The sequence below is a fragment of the Varroa destructor genome, unplaced genomic scaffold (genome assembly GCF_002443255.2).
Source record: "Varroa destructor unplaced genomic scaffold, Vdes_3.0 BEIS01000003.1, whole genome shotgun sequence".
Lineage (NCBI taxonomy): Eukaryota > Metazoa > Arthropoda > Arachnida > Mesostigmata > Varroidae > Varroa > Varroa destructor.
The window spans coordinates 34,076,652-34,102,008 of record NW_019211456.1 but is presented as its reverse complement, the minus strand read 5'-3'; the positions used below and the strand labels follow the sequence as shown (position 1 = coordinate 34,102,008).

At 40.1% G+C, this 25,357-nt stretch overlaps 1 protein-coding gene and 1 non-coding gene across 4 annotated transcripts in view; one reads left to right on the top strand and one right to left on the bottom strand.

The window, feature by feature from the left end:
* Positions 1–25,321, top strand: part of LOC111246603 (actin-binding Rho-activating protein-like) — a 51,582-nt gene extending 26,261 nt beyond the window's left edge. For 2 of the 3 annotated variants that reach the window (XM_022796465.2, XM_022796466.2), the window contains exons 2-4: positions 8,504–8,667; positions 8,853–9,035; positions 18,931–19,840. In XM_022796465.2, coding sequence (XP_022652200.1) covers positions 8,504–8,667; positions 8,853–9,035; positions 18,931–19,167 — 584 coding nt within the window. In that variant the 3' untranslated portion in view covers positions 19,168–19,840. Of the gene's footprint in view, positions 1–8,503; positions 8,668–8,852; positions 9,036–18,930; positions 19,841–23,680 lie in introns of those variants that run through there. The other variant, XM_022796468.2, reaches the window with a different exon arrangement.
* On the bottom strand, positions 20,965–21,036 carry TRNAP-UGG (transfer RNA proline (anticodon UGG)). Its single transcript has one exon. It is a non-coding gene; the product is annotated as a tRNA-Pro (tRNA).
* Positions 25,322–25,357: the final 36 nt, after the last annotated feature.

Here is a 25,357-nt window from a genome sequence, read left to right as displayed (position 1 = left end):
CCTGTTTCCCTTCCGGCGAATAAGTTGGCGGCCTCTTGTTTTCTTCTACGCGTTTCTTTTCTTAGTTTTTTGTTTGCTTGCCTATTATTGCTGAGACATGCATAGCAATGCAATAGCGACAACTTCTATCTTCGACGTTCCACGCACACATTTTTCTCTCTCAAACACAGCGGCTACAGCGGCTACCGTGATACTGTAACATTTTAAGGGTGGGGGGGTAGAGCGCGTGCTCCGATCAAAACACATCTGCACTACATCTGGCCGCCGTACGAATGTATGCATCGTATCCAGCAAACGCTACGTAGAACGGAACGAACACAGAAAGGAAGAATACGGCCTACATATGATTAGATTGCTGATGCTGTATGTTTATATGCTCAAAGGACCGTTAACATACACGAGAGGCCATGAACGATTACAACTACCTTGTGGGAATATGCGCTGAGAGAATGAATGGACAAAGCGATACACATAGTGCTAGTCATAGCTGACAGTTGTAACACATTGTGTAAGAACCATAAGATTGGCTGTGGAAGACAGAAGATATACGAGACATATACAAATTAATGTGTATTTTTGGGTGAGCTGCTTGCAGCGATCCGGGCGGAGGTAACCGATACCTACATGTAAGACTGCACGCAACGTAACGAGCACGCCTGAATAGAATAAAGAAATGAGGTGAAAATGAAATATATATCTCTATGCAAGCATATCCAATCCGCACCCATCCATGCCGCGATGTTTCTGTCGGGTACAAACGCTCGCAAAGATACAGCGCACTTAAGCAGAAGCTTCATATTGCTATTTACCTATAACGTGTCATATAAAAAGAAAACTTTATAGGAGGATTTGTACCCGTCTGGCTGAATTCAAACTGACACTACGTAAACATTGGGAACCACAATTTCACTTTTGGCATTGATTTACCTTTTCTTTTGAAATATCTTATTAATTATTAGTAACTAATGTCTTACTTTATAGATATATATATGTTTTTTTATATAGACTAAAACGTTGATCGCACCACAAAGATGTCATAGGCTAGATCAGAATATATCATTGATTAACCGATCTCCTAAATCAGCATGCTCAAGATGAAATATACATAATACGATTTTACATAGAGAACTGTAATAGGTATATTGTCCCTTTCATTTAGTTGTTATATTTCTTCAACTTCACAGCTTGTTTGAATAGTCATCATGTGATACACTTAAATATTAAATATGCGTTTATACTTGAAAATGGACGCACGGACAATCTCTGCATTTGCAAGACTACAATTTTTCCGCAGCATGACAAAAAAAAAACAGAAAAATTCTGTTTTTATCTATATTTGTTACAGTTACGTTTACCTTTGTCATAGCCTTCGTAAAGTGGTCAGATGGCTTGAATGAATAGAGACATATAAAGGCCAGGGCATACCGAAGAAGACTGCAAACAAAGGAGGGATGGGCGTTTTATAAAGAAGAACGCGGTTCGGCCAAGCTGGATGATCCTTGGATCCAACAAGCGGGAAACGCGGAACCGTTGGTACGAAACAGTTTTCTTCAGTGGAGCCGATTGTTTTGGTCACTATCAAGTAGAAATTTCGGACAAAACAGCAACTTCACATCGTACGCAAGCTCCCAGAAGATCGTACTTATAGCAAACTTCAACAGGATTTTTGTGACTTTCGACAAAGAAATCCGGTTGGCAACAACAGAACAAATACGGCAACGGGCATATACGCGAAGACGCAACGATGGGCCAGGATATCTAAGACATCCTGTTAGTTAAGCTCAACAGCTACAAATATAAGGCCACTGAAGTTAGCTATGGATGAGTATCCGATAAGTGAATATTTAAGAGTAAAAATCAAATTGTCGGTTTTTCTCTCACGCTAACCTTACCTAAATTTGTTCTTTATCTCTCTCTCTCTCTCTCTCTCTCTCTCTCTCTCTTATATATATATATATATATATATATATATATATACGTATATATATATATATATATAGAGCATTTAGACGTTTTAGCAGTAATGTGCCATATTGAACTCATTGGAAATTCACGAAACTGCCTAGTAGTGACGCGTGTACAGATACATAATCAGTAACTTTTGAAAATAAAGTGGCGTTCAGCGTTGAAAAGTTGAATCGCATATCTACGTCCCTTTGTATATATATCTTAGCAATAGGTCAAAAACACGTTTATCGGCGCATGTGATCGCCGTTATACCAAATTTGATGATGTAGCTGCGTTGAACGGCATTTCGAAACGTCAATTCGTTTTGGCCATTGTTCTGTTATTAGCCCTTTTGAGAAATGCTTATTCCTTGCGCTCAGCACGGATAAAAGGTGAAGAGATCTTAACAGAACCAGTCTGCAAGCAAAAAGCTCTAGCTCCCTGGCACGGGGTCGTCTTTTGTATTTGTGTGTCCCGACTACTGCAGGAGTGGCAGCACCTTCGAACACAAACTTTTAATCCTGCGTTTAGTTCTCTGTGTGAGGTTTTCTGTGAGCCGCAATCTTTTTCTTTTCGTTAACGAACGCATATTGGCAGTCTGATTCAGCGGTACACTTTTATGTCGGTCGTACTCAGTAGAAGAGTGGTGAACAAACGCCATCATACACAATGGAGACGATTTTTGGCCCGGCAAATTTGAATCACTGACTCCGTCTTGCCTCCCAGGTAGCTAGTGACGAGTGTTCAATTCCTGTGCTGAGTATCAATAGACGATACCGGAGCAATGTTAGATTTTGTTTGGAATTCTCTATTGGTGCTATTACAGCAGCTGTTGCTGGAAGTCCTGCTTCTTGGTCGCTGTTATCGGCTCAAGAATACCCCGTTCGCTTTGAATTTCTGCAGCCAATTGAAAGTGGCGAAACCGGTTTTTCTTTCACTTTCCTAGTCTCACCCGACGAAAAGACGACGACATTGCCAACAGTTAAACAACGATTTCTTCCTTATCCCTACGTCGGCTATGAATTTTGTTCCATTGGAAGATACACGCATTTATATGACACTATCGTTGAGTGCTACATAGAGAGCTAACATAACGCACGCTGTGAGCCAGCTAACGTCTGCTGGTGCTAACGGCCCTTCAACCGCTCCGTGGGACGGTATTGAACGTGTCCGTATGTGCGCGAATCATGTCTGCGGTACAGAGAACTCCTCGGGACGTAACGGCTGTCATGGAGGTCAGTTGCGTCATGTAACTCTATCGAAAAAGATTGGACTGGTTTTCACTGACAGCTGCTGCTCCCGCGGTAGTCGCTCGGCCACAGTTCAAAGCGTACGTTCATCTGCGAAAAAAGGTGCCGATGGCGGTATACTTGCTATAATGCTGATGCTGCGCCGGTGGGCTGGCGATCTGCTAAGCCGCTGATGGATCTGGTGGGCCGAACTCGACAAGCCAGTACGATATGCTATAGTGGTTTAAGCCACAATCCGTGAATGCTATGCTTTCTTACCCAGTCGAGCCAAAGACAAAGGGCGCAATAGGACACATACTAATCGAACGGATCGTCAGAGCCCTTGAGGAGGCTCAGTCGAATCGACTTCTTGTTTGGATCTTTTTCGTCAGTTCGATGTAATGCGACATGGTCCACTCATTCTCGATGGGAATTCAGGTCAGCAAGCAGCTGGAGATCTGTCCGCGCTAGATTTTTGCTACTATCTGTTGTTATTGCCGTTGTATTGATTGTATTAAATCACAGTAAGTTCAACGATTCTGAACGACGCGACAATGACAAGAGAAAAGTCACTCATCTTCAGATGTCATTTTCGTCTGAATCTACTAAAGGACAAACAAATACTCTTACACACAGTTCTATGTATATATTATAGTAGCAGTTTGTATTTGTTGTTATGGCGAGAACCATCTTTATTAACCATTAGACAGACGGACACAAATATACTAATGGTACAAATAGAATAAACGTTTGAAACAAGTTCGCCCGTATAATGTATATATAATTATAGTGTGATAGCTAAATCTATACTGCACATACCCTTCTATTTCTAGTCACGTAACCGGCCTTGCATTGTGGGCCGTCACCTTTCAAACAGACAAGTCAAGACAGCTCAGCTCTGTATATTAGTGGAACTGTATAGTCACAGTAATGTAATGGTGGGTTGGTTTGGTTTAGTGGGGAGGATCTCTTCCATTTTTCCCTAATGTCGTCTTATCCTTTGTGTGAGATCGGCTCTTCTTATCATCAATATGAATCTATGTGACTGCGGCAACAAAAACGGCGTTGGTACGACCTGTTGTCCAACCGGTTGGTGAACGAAGATGCTTGTCTACAACAAGAACGATTGCTACTAGCACGGTTATTACTATTATTTCTAGCTATTCTAAAATCAATAACAACAACAGTCACAACAAAAGCAATAATAAGAACAACAACAACAAACGCACGTCGCATGCAGTTGACGACAATTGGCAATAGGTTCTGTAACAAACGACGATGGCGATATGCGGTAAAACTGTATGGTAAACAGCAGAAACTACAAAAGACGCGTAACAGCGGCCAACGGGCGTTGTAACAGGACAACGACGAATTTTTCTTATTTACGGCACAAAGGGTGATATTTGATGACAGTCATATTTGTCGAAATATGGCTGTAGCTTTTTGAGTCTGGCCATTTGCAAGCAGCGTGACTGCACAGATGACGGTCACGTACGCGCGTATATCGCGCCGCTGTTTCATGTGGATTATTCTAGGAGGTTCAAAGCATGTGTCGTTCCTCTACCATTTTACTTGCTGTTAAAAGGGCATGTTTTTTAAATGAATTTAGCACATTGTACGTAGATTGCGTCAGGTTGATAATGCTGCGGTGGATACAGTAGGTCACGCATAGGTTATCCTTTGGCTTGATTAAAAAAAAAAGAGTGAGATTTTTGAGATCCTGTGGCCCCGATAGGTCAATACTGGATAATCTTTGCTGTTGCTACACTTCAAAGATATATCGCGGGAAGCCATTTGATTACGGCAAGTCAGTGACGTACATTTTATAGCCTCAAGTTTGCTTTTGGTGCCGTTCAGTGTTTAATACCTTAGCCTGTCTGCGACAATTTCTCTGATTGTTTCGGTCACTCGTTTATGCATTATTTCTTTTTTCGTTTAATGTTCCTACTTACAGCTGCAGTTGTTACAGGCGCTGAACCGGAATATCAGGGCGGCTGATTGCCTTCGTTTCGTCAGCATGAACAGATAGTTTCTTTTTGTGGGCAGTTAATGTCGCCGTTGTTGCGTCGGCCCCTGTTGAAAATCGATGTGGTCATAAGTTAAAATTTAATTGCTCCGTTGAAAAGTTACTGTTAGATATATCTGTCTATTGTGCGTACCAGCAGTCATAAACCCCCTGGACAGTTGACCCCCAGACGTCGCATTCGCTGACTATCGGAAATGAGATATACAGTGGATGTGGCCGTGTTGATTCGATCAGATCCGGTCCGATTGGACAACACAAAAAACAATAACTAAGCAAAGTACGCTAAATGATACGTTGTCGCAAGCGACTTTTCTAAGAAACAGCAAGTTCCTCTCTAGCAAGCAATTGCATTTATTGCCCAACGTAATACCGGGTAGCTGGGCCTTGCCCAAACCGTAAAAATATATACACACCTAATACTTTTACTATATGCTTGTTAGCTTAAAGTTGTCCTGCTATTCCAGCCGTGTTTCTCGGCACAATCGAAAAAAGAAACACAGTATATATGACCAGAAACTGCTTACACAAACAGCTACACTTTTTGGTGCGATTTATTGACATTAAACTATCTAACCCTATGTGGGCCGCAAACGCAACCCGTTTCCCTATCTACAAGACCGAAGGTATACGAAAGAAGTATATCATAAATTCAAGTGCGTTCTATTACTAGCAGAGAAATAGAAAAGCTTTGCATAAACGTTGTTTCTTTGCGTAGTAGGCAATATACACGTATCTACGCCTAATTAGCTCCGATCATACAATTGAGATTCGTATGTAATAATACGTGGACAGTAACTATTGGACGGACAGTCGTTTTTCTTTATTATTACTATTATTACTTATGGATCGGTTGGGACGCGATAAAAATATGGCCCGTAAAACAGCTACTGATGTTATCAGTATCGTTGTCGTTCTTGTTGCTGACATCTATGAATACTTCCGATCTCTTGTGACGTTGCTTCATATTCCGCACGTGAACTTTCGCAGCCTTAAACAGACTGGTCTGAACAATACGCTGACGGGGTCCAGCCAACGAAATGGACGTACGGAAGACATAAATGACAGGAAAATACAGAGGAGGCGCACGAAAGAGAAAGGCTCTGCCATCGTACGGACTTGCTTTTATTTTAATATAGATTTATGTCCATTGACTGATCTTGCTCTGAGATAGATAGATAGATAGATCGATTGCTTGTGCTGAACAATTGGCGCTTTTTTTAATTATAAAATCACGTTTTGATTCTTGTCGATTAAAACCCTTGTGCCGACGACGTGGGGGAATATGTATATATGCATAGACGGTATGACGTAAGTAGTCTGTCATTCAATGTTAATGGCGCAGTTCAGCGTGCGGCGCTGCCACTGGTTCTCGTTTACCGTTTCGCTTAGAAAACGGTAATCTAACGTAAGATTTCGTGCGTAGCAGGTGACTATCCACAAAAATTGAGCGCAATACTGCTAGCAGGTCGGTGAAGATAAAGCACCTTGCCTGTGCGCGAACTGATGCCCTGAGTGCTCAGATGATAGCGGACTGAACTAAAAAAAAAAGTTCTCCGCAGTGGCAAACGATGCTCCCTTCAGAAGCTGCGGGTGATACTGCAGTTTCAATAGAGACAAGAATAATTCAAATGCAACGATTTCTATTGTATAATCAGCGGACGTATTCATCACGTATCGTGAAGCTCCGGCATTGTGGCGTGTTAGACGCAGGTTTAGCATCAGGACCGACGTAGAAGCGAAAAGTGAACAAGGTGACACGAATTGGTACAACAACGGGTATGTTCTACCGTACTAATGGTATCTATCAAAGGTCATCGTCATGACGTCACACCCGTCCTTCGTGCGTCACTCTCAAGGTCGCAGCTTAATTGTAATGCTTTCAGGTACCTGACCAACGAAAGTTGAGGCTAAACGCCACAGCAAGGTGTAGAAATGATTAACTATATAAAGCAACAAATTGACTTATCGTGGCTATTTTTGTAAGTTTTTTTATATGCGGGAAGAAGCGGCCGACCAAGGCCCAATTAGAGCACTGCATGTATATCGCAACAGGCTGATGACTTTTCTCTGCGTAATAACTTACATCTTGCTTGTGGCCAACCAGGATTACTGGACAAGCTGAAATAAAGTGAAAACAACTAGCAAAGTGGATACTATGCATTAAGGCTGTAGGCCTTTTATAACCCTATATACAAAAAATCAATGAACTCATGTCGATACTACATTGGACCTAAGGTGCTAGGCTAATTTTAATGTATTGTTAGCAAGCCAAAATTCAAGTCGGTCCATTATTGTTTTCCATGCAACAATTTCGTTATGCAATGGCGGCTGAAGTGTTAAGGTTTGTTTTTGGAAAGAAGCTATGTTTGCCGAAACACTTATTCCCATTATTTACCCTATTGCATCTTATTCCATTGTACGTTTTGAAGGAGCTGGATTCAAGCTTTGCATCTGACAAATCGTTGGCGTATTTTATAATAAAGTGAACGTAATACATACGAAAAACTATTATATATAGTTTTAATTAGAGTTATGCCAATAAAAGTTCCGTTCACTTCACAAGCTGAACGGGTCTCAACAGCAAACTAAACGTTTATTATTAATATTACTCAATCAAATAGAATACTCGAGATGATAACGCCTTCGGCGTTCTTTATCGAAGTAAAATTAATAGTATGTACATTTTTTTGCGAATATATTCTCAGGGTTTGTGTATGATTTACAAGCTAACACTAACAACGTCAGCTGACGTAGCGCCATCATATGTTTTAGTAAAATAATTAAAAAAATCCTACCCATCGATGTTGCCATTAACGTCCTACTACAAAATCACAACGTAATCGTTTCGAGAACTTGTCCTGCAAAAAGGTCACACATTTTACCTCGTTTTTGTCGGCCCGAGGTTGCCTGCCTACGATGTACCGCGCATGCGCAGCTGCGTTGTGTTCTCATGAATTAGACTAGCTAGTCACATATCTTTAGATAATCAACAACTTAATCTGCGGAGTAAGACCATAGGAAGATCTTGTTTATAACAACTAAGCAACCGCAGGATAAAGAGTATTTTTTTTTTATTTTTCAGAAGCAATATGGCCGTAATCATCAGCTTAGCTAATGTTGAGCAGTAGACTTTAGTACAGTTTGTCGAATCAAATTCTGATGCCGCAGTCTTGTTGAATAAGTACATTGCATTTAATCGTGTCTCTAATTTACAGGAAATAAATATACCTAAGGTAATCTTAGATAACGCGTTCGTGTATTTAGTTACTTAACAATTGTTTTAATTTATTTCACCTTGCAGGCATGCTCCATGGACACGATACGGGAACTACCCCAACGAGAGTGATCGATTCCCGGATGAATCTTAAAGGCAAAGTTGCCATGTGGCAACAGAAGGCAGATCAACACGCCGAAAAGCAAAAGTACAACTTCTTCAGTGAAAGAAATGGCTGCGGAGTTAAAAGGGTGCGTATCAATTATCTCTGTGACCCTTTATGGAATCGTATAACGGTATAATGTTAATTTCAGTCGTGCAGCTTCTATACCGTCTCAGACTATAGTCACCGCTATCTGCTTGCAGGGACTGTGTTCTTAGTAGCGTAAGCAATCGTTCTGACGAAAGCATGTCTGATCATTCTAACCGAGAGCAGGTAATTGACAAAAATGATCCGAACTATGGACGTCCAGAGGCTGGCTCTAAAACAGATCTTCGAGGCCAAAAGGCACAACGCGAGATCCTTAAGGAGATCCGCGAACTGTGCGAAATCATTGACGAAGTCGGATACCATAAAAAGGACGGAACTGTCATAATCGCTTTTGGACAACTCTTTGATGTAAGTATGAACCTGTGAGCTGGGTCCATGTTGCTTGCTTTTGTCGAAAATTAAATGAACTTAAGTATAATCGAAATAATAATTCATAGCCAAAGCATCGCCAGTAAACACAAAATGCATGAGGTTGTGTTGACAAATGGTGTGCGTTTCCTTGAAGTGCTCTGAAAGCGTGTATTGCAATCGAGCCTGCTTGCGCAGGTAACTGCCTGATAACGATTGATTCGAGCAAAGTGTTTGAACAAAGAGCCCGAACTATACACGAAGTGGGATCCGACGGTTCTTTAAGGGTGGTAGAGAAGCAAGAATCGTGTTTTTTTGTGGGCTTCTAGGAGAAGTAGCTTCCATGAATAACGCTACGTGCCAATACGACGTCTGAGTTATTTAGCCATTTTGGAATCTATTGGCAATACGCCTCGACAGTGAACGCTCCCTCCTGTCACATTCATTTCCAAGGGATGAACCTTCGCACATAGGTTAAGGTCTATATATAAAAAGCCTAGGCGAATAATAATATAATGAGCACTGTAACGTTGAAGCAGCTATATTTTCTAAAATAGGTTCTGCTTACCTTTATATTTTTAGATTATACAAAGCAGAGCAATAAACAGGCTTATAAAAACTGAGCTCTCTCACTATTTCAATAGTGGTCAATATAGTAAAAAATCAACATTTCGAAAAAGTATTCACAGCCTATAAACAAGAAAACTGTGTTTTGTGCCGACGCCCATATACATTGTATCTTCGTACCGTGTTGGAAAACTCAGACCTCGTGAACGTCCTCAACGCTATTAAAAATCTTCGAAAGCGAACCGGCATAAAAAAATTGCAGCAACACAAAGAACACCGAAACACCAACATAACAACTAATGTTTCGCATTAATACCCTTTAACACGGACTATAGCATACGACTTCAGCAGAATAATTATCTGCACACTATCTAACACAGTATATAACCGAACCACAGATACCGTTCGTCTGTGCAGCACAATTCAGATATTTACGGGGTATGTCCACATTTACCCACTCGCAACTTCGTAAGAAACATCTAGTGAAAGGCAGTGGCAACTGGAGAACTATGGGACCAGCAGCAATAAAGATCAGTCAGAGATATATAGGACTTGTATTCTAATCAGTTTTGGGGTTAGAAGGGATCAGCATCGTTCTAGAGGTAGACACAAGACAAATCAAGGCACCGAAGCTTATTGTCCTAAAAGACGGAAACAACACAGTCTTCACGGCATTGCATGACATTATTGAAAACCTGTCTAGTGCCTCATTATCACATTTTTCATCTCTTCCATCCTTTCTTCAGCATCCTTGTTCTGACATGCGGCCGTCAACGCATCTACAAGATCCGTTTCACCCTTCTATTTCTCTCTCTTTCTCCTTGGCCCTATCACCCGTTCATATTCACGACCAGCTGCTATACACGGTGGCAATCATGGTCGGCACAGCCCCTCCATCTTGCCCTCCGTTGGCTCCACGACTTCTTTGCTACAACAATTTCACCGGCAGCCGTTCCTATACAAAGACAATACCGTCAAGTGCCAGAGCTGTTGCACAGAGCCTGGTAATGCAAAAGCGGGTCTCAACAACTATAAAAGAAGTGAAAGAAAAGTTCCGAAATAGTGCATCCACCCCGTTCATTACGTGTGCTGTTAGCAAGCTGTGGCAGGGGCACAAGAATTGATAGTGACCACTCAGTGTTCTAGCTGGTACCCAGCTGAATTAGGTAGCTGGTATCCCGATCTGCCCACCTCTTCTCTGCTGGCTGACGAAAGACAACTTTTGCTAGTGGTCCAGCATGTACTATAGTATATAAGTATCTGTATGTATGTGTGCCTGTCCCTGAATTCAGGCTGCTAAGTGTCTATTTGTTTACGTGTTACTTTCGGGGGGCATTCTTCGTATTCCGCGCGTTCTGTCGATACAAGGCGCTAATACAATTCGCGGACTGACTGTCTGTTTTACTTGGCTGCTATCGACCAGTGACCGTTTCAGGGCCAATGTCAATGAACAGCGAGCAATGGCTAGTAAAGTGGGCTGCCAACGAAGATTTGGATGGGGTGACCAGCATGTATCGATCACGTGTTAGCAGAGCTGCTATAGCTGGCTGAATAGAGAGTAAACTTCGAAAGCACTTAGCACAATGCTAGGCTGTGACGCAGATAATGTCCCGATGAGCGTAGACTATATACGATGCCGCCTACTAATACTAGAATACTTCGTTGATCTGTTTATATTCCTTGTTGGCGGGGCTGTATGTGGCTTGGAGGACCGACAACAGTTGGTTTCCGTAGACAACAGAAATAGCCCAGTGCCAGTTAACGACATGTCGTGATTAGAAACACCAACAAGATGGGTTAATAGCGCGGATGAGGGAGCTTAATTGACAAAGACAACACATACGACCTGACGACGTTAGCGTGTCGCCGCTGACCAACTGGCAAGTGGCAAATTTTGTTGGGTCAAAATATAGCAATGGCATTGCTCACTACGTGATGAAACTGATTACTTAGTATATTGTAACACGTATAGCAATTTATTGTACTCTATTATCACTGCATCATTTACGGCTAGTGACACAAAGGACGGGCCTTGAGGGCTTTGTGTAAAAGTGAAGAACGATATGACAACTGATTATGAAGTGCCGGTGAAGAGATCAATAGTATCTGCTGTATATAGAAGTACTTGGTCTAAAATAAATTATGGTCTGGTGATTGCTTCATGCCAGGTCTTCAACCAGTCTGCTATAGGTATAAAGCGCGTCTATAATGGACATGATTTGAGCGGATGACGAGCTGGCAGCATGTTGGAACATGAAGATCGCATTGAGGTCGTCCTCTCCTAGTGGTATTTGACTAGCGAACGCGTATAACGAATGCCAGAGATTATCCCTGTACATTACACTTTTTTATGGCCGCACTAGATGCTGCACATCTTAGTTATTAGTAATATACATATATATTTATATATATGAATAAGTATCTCTTTTCTAATAATTCATCTTTATTAATAGCTAATTATATACTTTTGAATGCAAACGCTCGTAAATAATGTTAAATCTAAATTGAGAGAATGCAGCTTATGGAAAATTCTACTTAAAGGATGTGTCAGAAGCAATGACCCTCTGTATGCACACAGTAGATAAAGCCTAAATTCAAATAAATCGTTTTTAGCTACTAGCCGATTCTGGGTTTTTGAACAGTGGCCGACAATGAAACCATAATAGACACTATCTTTTTTTTTTACAAACAGTCAGAACAGATACAATGTGTAGAATCGCGTCTGACCAGCACCAGATACATAATCGTTAGTAAAAGCAGTCGTTTGTCACAAAGCGACCATGCTCGTTCTAAAAGATACAACCAGTGCGTCCATCAATAAAAGGTCTGGCCCGTAAGCTTCTCCATCTTCATTTTTTGCTTCACTTTTCCGAAAACTTTTCATTTCGACCTTTACGTGATCTAAGCATGTATACAATGGTAATAAACATGCAAACCTGTGCAATACTATCAGTGAAGACCTACTGGGCAGCACGCACAAGAGCCACCATGGGGCTCGCATCCTCTGCTTTCTTAACGCTAACAGTGTGGACGCTTATGGAGAAAACAGCGCACAAGCAACACTCACGATTCAATGGAGCTTTATACTCTACTGCCACTAGTTGTGTTGGGCCATTAAAAAACCAGCTAGAAACAAATGAGCTGATAGCATATGCAGTATCTGACCATATTGATTCTCAATTTTGGTCAAAGCGTCGTCGATCGGGTCGAAAGACGAATATAGCGACAAGCCCAAGCAGATGCCGAAACTTGTCGAGACTAGGCGATGAGGAACAACTAAGGCGAGCTCGACGTCACTAGCAAAATTAACAACAGCGCCAACGTTCGCAGAAGTAGCCACAGCGGCTAACGTAACGTATAATAATACTTAAGCATTAATCACGAACAATAACGCTAATGAATGTCAACCAGGTAAAAACAAAGGCTGCTGTTCTTTCATAGAACGACTGTCGGACGCTTCTCCACAACGCAATATCGTGACAACTATCAACTACACTGTTGCTGTTATCGGCGCCAGTATTTGACCCTCTGATGCCGCATTTCAAAAGATCTGGTCATTTGCAGCAAGGAGGAGGTGGCGGCGAAAATAATGCTACTGGGGCTAAGGCTCTCGTTCTATTTTTGGGTTCTATTGTTGTTGACTGGGGCAGGCCTCGGCATCTTGTGCAGATGCTGCGGTCGGTTAGCGGCTGCGTAGCACTACGACCAAAGGCGACTAGTCATTTCAACGAAGCGCTACTGGCTGAAGCAGGCACCAACAGGTCATCAAGCAGACAAGCACGTATAAAGAGTATGCCAAACCCGTTTTATGTCGTTGTAGTAGATCACGATGACAAAACAATCAATCTAAGCAGTAACAAGTAGATGAGGTCAGAGAGAAGGAATGCCACACAACGGGCGGCCTATAATGGAAGTAGCAACAATAACAGAGTAGGAGGCGCTCAGGGATGTAAAAGGACGTAGGATTAAACAACGAACGGAGGAAAAGTTGCTCCGAGCAAACTATTAGAGCTTAATTTTTGTTCTCTTTAGAAAATATGCAGGAAGCTCATTTAAAAATGTAAATAAGTTCTTCTATTTGTAAGAGTATAGTAATGTTAAGCTTTCATAAACTCTCACTTAAGGTGAAAATAGCGATCGAGAATAACAAGTTTAATTGTAATAGATTAGGCACAGTTGTAACTACTACAAACCTTAAGGAGGTGTGAGGTGGTCTAGGCTTCAGACCGGATGTAAGCAAGCGCACCTCGTTCTGCGCTGAAAGAGTCCGACAGCTGATTGAAGCAACTGAAGTGTACGTAGAACTGAGAACAAACTGAATAGACTCTGTATAGACTAATCTATAGCTAAATCTGCCCTTAGATGAGAGCCAGACTCGATTCATTTCTCTTACGAATTAATATCATGTTGTTCAGCATTAGGCTAAGATAAGAACGGGTCCAGCTTACTGTGTTTAAGGCTTACATGTAAACATAGTCTTTAGTAAGCTTCTTAATAAATTATAAGCTATTATATTTTTAAACTACATATATGCTGTCGACACTATTCATCTTGTTGACCTTTTCCTGTTGTATATAGGTAATATTATTGATATATGCTTGTGGTGTGACGATGTTTGTGTGGCACGACATTCTCCAAAGTTGATGCGCGTCTGTATGCGACGTCTGTCCGTCGCCATTCGTTCTCGCTTAATCTTCATCGATATGTCTTCGTGCATTATTCGTATCATCTCAGCTGACCCTGTCAGCTGTTTTGTCGATGCTGTCGACGTGTTCGTCTAAAAGCTTTGTGTTTACTGGCCACTTACTTATGGCCGACCGACCCAGGATAGTCTGGAGTGCTGTCCTGCGTCGTCCGATATTGTGACATCCTTAGGAAAACGAAGATGTAATGAATTAGACGCCACCGCTTGGCTCACCACTGGCACTGATCGCAGTAGCAATACAAGTAATTGGCTGTTCCCTTTAAATAATCCCACGAGCAGTAATTTTTGTTGTTGGTGGTGGTGTTGCTGCATCTGTTGACGTCGTCGACGCCGCTACCGTGGCTAAAATAAAAGTTGTCTCTTCGGAGTTTACATGCCTCGGGTAACACCGGCCGCCCAGAAACAGAGAGGCGTATCATCGGCCGCTCTTGCTTACATTGACGCCCGCTGTCATCACTGCTATTGGTCGCCATAGATACTATTGTATGAAGCGTACTACGCACCAATAAAATGCTAAATACCCTTTACGTTCGTGCTTTTCTATCGGAGAAGTAAATATTTGTTGATTTGACATTTGCCGCGCGTCCCCGTTATACTCAGCAGCAGCGACAGAGTACTATTGTACGCTCATTTTCCGGCCATCCAAGCAAATAGACGAGAAAAGGAGAGGGAGCCAAAGAGGTACCAGCATTATCGGTTTTGCCATGAGATAAATATCTACGTTTGTCCATACCTACAGACATACGATGCAACTGACAATGATAGCGAAGCTTGTCCTAGAATAATATTGAACAGCTAATGGAAAGCCAAAGGTCGTCAAAACATGATGGCCCGGTCACGTATATGCCTTGAATACATTGTTCATACCTACCTACATTAAATACATTCTATGCAGCATAATGGCGAACAGTGAAGATTCCGTTGACTGTTGAATTGGCTATGTCAATGAAAACGATTGATTCCAGAAGCGATAACAAAGTAGCAGATGAGGGTAATCTGTAAAACCGTTGAAAATATCAAAATAGTGTATACGCTAGAGCATTCTGCACGTAGATTCTACAGGTTACATATGCTTGGGTCGAGGTTCTATTCACCTCTCGATTTTGGATTGGGCATATTGATCTGTGTGATGACAACGCATAGTTTCTCTCCTGAGGCCAATGCAACGACTATTAGCATAAGCTATTTGGAAGAGTGCGTGAAGGTGCTCCATAGTTTTTAATCGGTCGTACGACTGAAGAAAGCCGTGCTAAGAATGGGCTTCTTCGATCGAGAAGACAGTGCGTGAAGGAAGCTTACTTACTTAAGGTAGGTTACTGTTCAGTGATCAATTGTTCATCTACTAATTTAAATTCCAATTGTAGCTCTAGCTATAATTAAGTTTTTGGATTTACACAAGCTATATTTATTATAATTTCCGATATGATTTTACATAATATCGAAATATGACAGTCCGGCCTGTTAAGTAAATTTGGGATTGCTAAGCACACATGACTAGGAGGGTATCAGGCTCAAAAAAGCCTTATATAGTTATATCACCAATCCTTAAAAAAGTAAAGGAAAGGCAAAGGACCTCCGCTGGTCATTTTGAGATGTCATATTGTTTGTACATAATATTTCATAAATTTTTGTTGACAATGATGATGCTGTCATTGCGTTCGCTACCTCGTCAGGTCACATTTGTGACTGAAAGCAGGTTTCCAAGAAGGTTTCCTGCGATGGTTTGTTCAAAGACTTGTCCAGGATTTGCAGCAAAACTGCATGTTCATATGATACCTGGTTACTCTGAGATGCGTGCGATAAACAGATAAACTCCCGCATGCACAGTTGGAGTATGAAGATCTAACATGCACGAATCGACACATAGATATATTTGTACACACTTGTATACACGTAAATTTAAAATTAATCTGACGGGTCGTTTCTCATCATAGACACAGATATGGACACAGGACGGCCAACAGTCACAATAGCAATTGACAACGAAGCCGTCAAAGGAAGACCATTTGAAACGGCGCCAAGTGCACGCGATAAAGCATTCTTCTTGACGTCATATAAAACATAAGTACAGTCGGTGTTTGTTCTTCATTTGTCGATGCAGTTACTCTGTCGACGTTGCTTTCTCCATTAATCTGGTCGAACTCTTTCAGTGAGGTCTCCTTAGTCAAATGATAGCGCTGTGCAATGGTAATTGCTGCTAGGACTATTATATACGGAGATGTTCATCGTCACGTTATCCGCATAATCTCGTTAAATATTAATTGTTACCCTGTAGCCAGTTAACAGTACAAATCGTTTCCGCTATCTTGAGCAGCAGTGGTGCCAAAACAAATACTGTTTTTCTATATGTATATATATATATATATATATATATATATATATATATATATATATATATAGAGGCGCAGGGAGAGAGAAAAGATCCGAGAGAGTTAGCTTTCATTTAATCTATTTCAGTAATGCTCGCACTATAGGTAGGACCGAATGGTGTCTACGTGTCAAGACCAGTATATAAAACATGTATTTTTCACGGGTTGTTGATTATATTTGTTAAATCAGTCATTGGTTAGAAAAGAAAAGCTAGAAACCAGCAAATGAACAGAGATACAACAATACAAACTCGCACGGAATAGAATTGTCATTATCAACAATGATAACGACAATTATAGACACAAAATTGCAACAAGAATAGAAAAGAATACAGCGACCCAGATTTCTCGCTGCTGGGCTGTTCCCGTTGGCAAATCGCTCATACTGGCGCTGCTGTCATGTAGGTGGCGTGCTTGCCGCCAAGTTATTGTCCTGGAATCCAATGAATGCAGATACCAAAGGCTTAAAAGTGTGTATCAGTTCGTTCAGCTGACGGGAAATACTTATACACTAGACGAAAAAGGCAGAAAAAATGTCTAGTGTTTCATGCCATGATTGTCAAGCTACGCGTAGCGTAGTAGGACGAAGTACTTCACAGAAAACAGAAATATTTATCCGCAAAAAAGTGACCGAATAATCAATTGTCGTGGTGTTTTACGATGTCTTAATAAAATGACGGGTAATAGAGTCAGACGGGAAAATAGAAGACATACCTGCTTTTCATATTGTATTGTTTTCAACTACCAGTTGATAGCTGTTTTTTACGAGCTAAACAAAATTATATAGTTCGCGAACTTTTAAATGCCACGATTTTATAGGTAAATAGCGCATGCACTCTATCATCTAGAAATATTAAGAGGTTCTATTAAGCATCCTTCACAATGATTTTCTTGCGTTATATCATCATCACGTCTTCGACTAATATAAGTTCCTTCGGCGCTTCTGCTAAGGTCCTACAATGGAAATTTGTATTTCGTTTTGACACAGAGCTTAAATTTAGCAAGTGATTTTTTTAATGGGAGACCGGGTACCAAAGCTGCTAACTTTGACATCTTGGTATCTCTCGGCCAACGATAGAAATTATAATCACCTTTCACAAGTGACAAATGTCACAGTGGCCACAAACATGGTGTACGACTTCCAATACTGACCCCGAAAAACGCAATGAGCTACCATTTGCAAATATCTACATGCCTGTATGTTCACTTAAAGGTACACCAGAATTGCAGACATATTGTATTGATATTTCTTCTAATGATTGTTATTTTTGTCCCGTGTCAATAAACGCAGACACTAGACTCATACAGGGTAAATAACCAGAAGCCTGCGGGTGTTTCTCACTCTCATCTTAATCCGTTTTATAAAAAGCTATTTTTCTCTGCCTAAAAACGCCTGCTCTATATTCTTTTAGTGGACTGAATATGTATACGCAAACATATTGGGTGTGATGCGTCACTCTGAATGGATACCAAATGCAATAAAATGCTCATCCACGCGACCAACATTTTAATACATGCAATTGTCAAATTGAAGTCAAAATTGTAGCGCAACTGTGCTCTGGTTTATCGGATCTATACGAAAAATTAGGGGTCTCTCCTAAGAAAAGAGTTTCGAGGATACTTATTAATCCATGTGATTTTGATATGAATATACGTGTATGCGTGCAATCCCATTATGTACGTATGTTCCAACTTTGTCGACCGCGCTTTCCTCGATATTCTCCTGCATAGTTAACTTCATCTCAGATGAACTGCAGCCTCTCCACCAAGGTTTTTTGTACAACGTGTGCACAGTTTTCAGTATTCGATATATATGTCTTTCCTTTGCTAAATGACTATTTACGGCAGCTTTGAACAAAAGCAAATTCGTCTGCTCGAGCACATTTTGCTATATCTTGGTCAACTTGGCGTTGTCAAGATGAAGGTCTGCGTAGACTAGATAATAACGCGAATATAGATAACGTGATGGAGGCTGCTGGTCAGCTAGACTCTTTAAGTTTGCCTTCAAGTTGTTGTTTCTAATAAGACCTAATCCGATACATTTCAATGAAACACATTTCGTATCTATATACCTTTGCATAAACCCGGAGGAACTCGGAAGCCGTAAACTAATTAAATCCAACCAGCTGCATATATTGTTCCGTATGCACATATATTTGTTAGGCGCACATAAAAATTGAGTTTCGTTCAACTGGTCACAGTTCGCGTCTGTAATTAAACCCGCTCCATGCTGTGGTCTTTGTGCCAATTTCAGCTGTGGACGGTGATCTCCGATAAGCTGGTAGGAACAATGCTGCGCGCTCGTAAACGCGGCCTCATCGATTTCGAGGGCGAGATGCTCTTCCAGCGTAGAGACGACCATGTGATCGTGAGGCTTGTCAAGAGTATGGATGAAATCAACGAGATGTTTAATTATACTGGACCCCGCATGAAGCTCGGTCATGTTAAGCGACACATCGAAAATGAGCTACCGGCACACCTGCTGGACTAATCAGTGATGCGATAAAACGCGAAAAAAATATGGTCATGCAAATTCCGCTTATATATATATATATCTAGAGAAGAAAGATTTTCTATATATGAACGGAGAGCGAGAAATGGGTAAAACTCTTACCTAGTTAACATCTCCAGTTCTCTTAAAAGTAATACTAGTTTCATTTTACGAAATATATCATTCCTACTTGAACAATATGCTTAGTTTTCCTGTAGTTTTTCGTAGCGAGGCGGAAAGTTTCATTAAATAAACTGTTTTCAGTTCTATTAGTTTCAAAGTTTCCCCAATCTTCATAGATAGATGAGTAAAGTTAATCTTCACGGTGTGTGTGCCTGATGACAGAAAATACGAGATGTCCCGTGTATTTTGGACTTTATAAGTATTCGCCTGCACCATACTGTGTAAATGTATTGGTTCTTTCATGAAAGTTGGGGATAATGGTAATTTCTGTAAATGTGCAAAGTATACAATGAAGATAATATTATAAGTTGCGCTGCAAGAAATGAAGCTGGGTATTCATCACATTTGTGATGTAAATAAACAGAAAATAAAATATACTAAATCATTACTAAAGGTTAACCATACATATGTACAGTAAGGAAAAACTAGGTAGACTCAGCAATATTATGAGCGAACGAATGATCAAAATAAACCATCCGTACTTGCTTTATATTGTACTTTTCAATGTTTGTATGTATTTATTGTCCGTAAAATGTTAATGTCGTTTTGTTTTTAAACTTTTGTTTTTCTTAATTGTATTATTTGGGATGAGAAATAAAAATAAAGATTTGTAGTGCAAAATTTGGATTTTTGAAAAACTTTACCTATGTATATATACGTTATATACTTTGCCTGTTTAATTATATTGCCCTATTTATTCACCGCAACAAACTGGGCTGAAGGTAGCTGGGAACTAGAATTGGGCTGCAGAACCATTTGATTCACAGACGCGCATATTAATATCTCATTTGGTACAAGATATTTGTTATTTTAACATGGCTATAATGCACCGATTTGACGTCGTCGACAACTATTTGGCTGTCCGTTGATTTCTGTTATGATAACGTTATGGAACATAAACATAGATAGAGATATAATTTTGAGTCACCTTCATGAACTCATGAAGCAGTTAATGAAAATTCTAGTGTCACACGAAAAAGAAACATCTTTACTTGTCCATGATACAGAAAATGCGAATAACCCCACGTTGTAAGCATAAGATAATTCGTATTATCTATTAAAATTAGAATAAATCAAACGCACGTAAACATCAACAAAAAATCGCAGGTGCGACTACGTTTACTTTACCCAGTCGGCTGAAGCCCATTGAGTGATTCATTCGTCTAGTATATACGAACTTGTAGGAGACGGAGACCTTATATTTTTTGCACCCGGTGAAAGAACCTAATTATGAGATTCGGAGGTTGTACGGAAAGATCGATATTGCTTTTAGGTAGATTTCTGATAATAAACGTTTGCTCCTTGATTTGGATTATAGAGGTGAAGATGACTCTCCTCTTTTTTACTTCTGCTGAGCAATGTATAAATAACACAGATACAATAACACGAATCAACGCAAAATCTTAGCTACTTTGCTATTTGGAACTGAAGTACGCGGGGCAACGTAGATCATGATGATTTTATGAATGATAAGACAATAAGAATAAATGGAAGAATAGGGACTATTTGCAAAATATTGGGGTTTGTCAACGTCTGAGAAAAGCACAATTGAATCGGCGTACGAGAAAATGTAAAACGTTGCAATTTGCGACCTCTGAAAACGTAAAACTTCTAGGGCTCGTCCGGGATTTGAACCCGGGACCTCTCGCACCCAAAGCGAGAATCATACCCCTAGACCAACGAGCCATGTTGGTACTATATTTTGTTATGAAAGGTGGTTTAGCTCGAATAGTTTCTAAAAATTAACTGTACTAGAGTGGCAGATATCACAGTTCATCAAGCAGTGGAAAACGCTTTAACTATAGTAGATAATAACATTACGCACTCGTGTCACGTCAAGATCTGGTTTTTACTGAATCACAGACAGGATTGCCTACGATGGAGCTACTGGCGTTAAAAAGTTTCACTTCTTACAAAAAAGCATATTATTGATCAACAACAAATAAATCCAGCGTGCATTTCCTTAATGAAGCTTGGCTAAACGATGCATTGATTCCTAACAGGTATTTTTTTCAGGCGAGCGTTTTGACTGAAACACCCCTTTTTTAACCGCACCTATAAGATAAAATGCGTGCTGGTTCTGCATAACAATCTAATCATACTTATTGTATTGATTCGAAAACTTCACATCAGTGAACAAACCCAAATACGGCCACCCTAAGACTTGTCATCCTTAAGCGTTAACAACCAAGCAACAACTCTAGGCGTGTGTGTATCTGTATTAGTTCTGTTGTCAACATGTTTCACTGATGAGCCAAACCACCATTTTAGCGGTTTATCTCTCATAAAAAATCATAGAAAATTTATATCCTTAATCAGTATCCTTAATACGATACATTATTAGGCATCATTTGTACATATATTCACACTTCTATAGAAAAGCCGAAAGAATAAAACGATTCGAAACAACGGGACCTGCAGTGTTAACAAAGTACTTGTCGCGTCGCACCCCTTACACGCATATGTGGCACAGTTCGACTGTGACAGTAGGCTCTAGAATTGGCTCAGACGTTCAATGTGGTATAGCGCGTACCGTCACTTTGGGAGGTGTCTAGCACAGCATGTGAATTACGGCAGAGCACTGATCCATGTCGACACTTCTGTCCTAAGCAATTCATTTGCTGTATTATGCACGAGACCTGCAACAGGTCGTAACAACCTGTCAATGCCGGTGGTCGTCCCGAAAGCTAGACACAAATCACACACAAAACGCATGGGAACTTCTAAAACGTTTTATTGAGAGCATGTTCGATCTACGGCTTCTGTCAACATTTATTTTGACAATCAACTTGCTTAAAAGAAAGATTTTTTACTCAAAACTGGAATATTAGAATTATGAACATTGACTTACATGGTAGTTTATTATATCTTTTGTATTTAAGAAAAGTTATATGATTTTAATAGCAAAGTATACGATTCAAAACGTGTCTACTTGTGATGATTTCTATTAATAATCATAGATCCTCGCGGCACGCTTGCATTACGATTATTAAATTGTACAATATATAATATAAATTAAATATTATTAATCAATTGCGCAATGACAATGCCCTGAACACATAAGCAAAAAGTCTCTTACATTTTTCACTATTTTACTGAGTAGCTAGACATTATTCTGGGTTTTCGCTAAGTATAAGAGAAGGTTACGGTATGAACGTGTTCAAAGGGAATATTCGAGGTTTTCCCAAGATATCAACTCATCGTTTTGACTGTTATGGCCACATAAAGAACCTTAAGTTTTGTTGAGCTAGATACAAAAGTTGAAAGACGATAAAACTAACAAGAATCCAATGCACAGAGCTTTGATAAATCTCGACACAAGCTTGTTATGAAAACTAAAGAGATAGTACAAAATCGGCAAATATCTATGACCCTTACATGAATAGTTTGATTTCATAAAATATTGTTTGTAAAGCCTTTATCAATCGGGAATGACTAACAAAGCAGTTTCGTTGGAACAGTCAATATCTTGATGGTGTTTACTGTTATCTAGCACGGCCTTTTAGTTGGTCCGATCTGTTCGGACGTCGCTGTCATATCGGCAGGAGGAATCTTGACAGCGTGATGTTGTGAGGTTGCATGATACTACCAAATCGTTTGTATAGTACCTCTCTGTCACATGACCCATAACATTTGAAGAACTCCGCGGGATCCGCGCAACGTTTGTCGCGACTTCGTGCGTATACCAAAACGCTGAAGCGGTGCATTGGATTGTGTGTGTTCATTACCGTTTGTTCTTGCCTGTCTCGGAAGGTCAACAAGTGTGACCCAAAAGTGCTTATGAGCGCAATCGACCTAAATTATAGTCGGCCTGTAGTTAGTTAAGTGGTTGCAAAGGACATCAAAAATTTCCCCATCCATGAATCTTTTCGTTGGCAATGTCATTGAATAAGGTTCATCACTTGGCATACGATTAATATGTGGACCAGTGATTGATCTACAGCAGATTACCTAGGGCAGGGTCTAAAGAAAAACGATTCAACAAGAATGAACTGCAATAAAACTGAGCAGGCCAGCGAAATTAATCTATCAATATGGAGCCATCTTGAAATATTATCTTCGTGTGAAGAATACATTAAAAGAAAATGATGAACATAATTATTTTTCTGATAAGTTGAAAATTGGCGTAAGTTATTTCATCGTTCAAAAGCTAACCTGGACAATTCCAGATGCGTTCGCGGCGTCATGGTAGCATGGTGTTTCGTTTATGTAATAAGTGGAGGCGTTTCAAAATAAAATAATGAAATATATATATAAAGAACTATAACATTGTACATTCATTAACCTACCCAAATATTGTATTTGGTGCGCTTGTCCTTTGTATTTACAGCTCTACACTGTAATCTCCGATAAGCTAGTGGGCAGTCTTCTCCGCGCACGCAAGAAAGGCCTTGTGGACTTCGAAGGCGAAATGCTATACCAGAGGCGAGATGACAATGTGCCCATCACACTGCTAAAAACCATGGAAGAAGTGAATCGGTACTTCGGTTATGATGGACCCCGCGTTTTCCATTTTCGACAAGACGAAGATTAAAGGACGCAATGGAGTGCTTTTCAATAGATGCCAACCACTGATTTAACAGCCACACACAAGGCTGTTTAGCTTAAAACAGAACACGCTTTTTCGAATATATACATGATATTTTAGAGCACGCACAGTATACTATATTAGCTGCGTAGAATCTTCCCCAGAAGAGGCCTTCTTCTGCCGCCTTTAATATGCTTTGCTTGTTCATAATCGAATTTAAAGAAAACTGGAAAAGATTTGTTTGAAACATGAAAAACATAAGATTGCTACTTATTTGACAACTAAGGTTTGTCTTCGTTGAAAACACATGGTGAAGAACATACCTCACAGAAAAGGAAGACAGCGACGTTACTGGTCGTTTGCTTTCCCTAGCTTGACTTGAGACAATTTTTCCGTGTACCACTTTGACACGGTTGTATTTTTTTTACCCATGGTAAGCTACATTCAAGTTACTGTTCTGCTGCTATAGGTTTAAGTAACTTGCTTAAATTGGACCTTATAATTGTCGACCAGGTGTACAATAATACGCATCCTTTCAGTGCTGTATACGCTAGTATACGCTGAAGGCATTTATTGTCAAATGTATAAAGGCATATTTATATATGACAGAAATGTACTTGAATAATAAGCCGCTATAATTAGTTAACTACAGATAGATACTAATATTTGCTTGTCATTGTACATGCATTGCAGCATGACGACTCTTGACTGGAATCATGATTGCAGAGCTTTAGTTAGCTCTTAGTGCGCGTCAGTATGCAAGAACATTAAATGTTACATTAAAGACTTCGCGAAAAACTAATATTTAGCCACATATAATCACGAATTGCAAATATATACTCTGTGAAGGAAAACGACTTACAATAATTGAATCGTACTTATATTCTTTTAAAAATAATGGATCATCTCGTTTTTTAAATCAAAAATAGACTTTGTCAAGTGTCAGATGTTATAAATTAATAATAATTATTAGCTCGAACAGAACAGCCTAGAACTACAAGTTCTAAATGTCAATAATACTGCCTCTAGTAACCTATTTTATAAGTTTGGTTTTTCTGCTTTATGCTAAACGCCAGACGGTTACGACATTTATATTAAGACGTGCGCTCACTATCGTAAATTCAGGCAAAGTTGATGACGAGTGGCTAGTGCCAGCACCTACCAGTCTATTTGCACGTATTAGAATGCTAGTCGTCACTTGGATCATAGTGATACAAGATCTTGGCCGCGCCATTGCGAGAACGTCTGTTATTATACGACTTGAATGCTACACATGAGGCACTGTGCTGGCCTACATCAGTCGGCAATTTGAGTCAACCGAGCCGCTTCCAATTTTTGAAACTACTCGTGCCTGTACATATTCAATAGGCCCATTTAAGGCGCATGCATAATTCCTGCCTATAATTTTTAAGAAGTGAATAAAGCATTCTATCAAAATAGCAACGGACGGTTAACATTATTTTAATCGATTCTCATAAA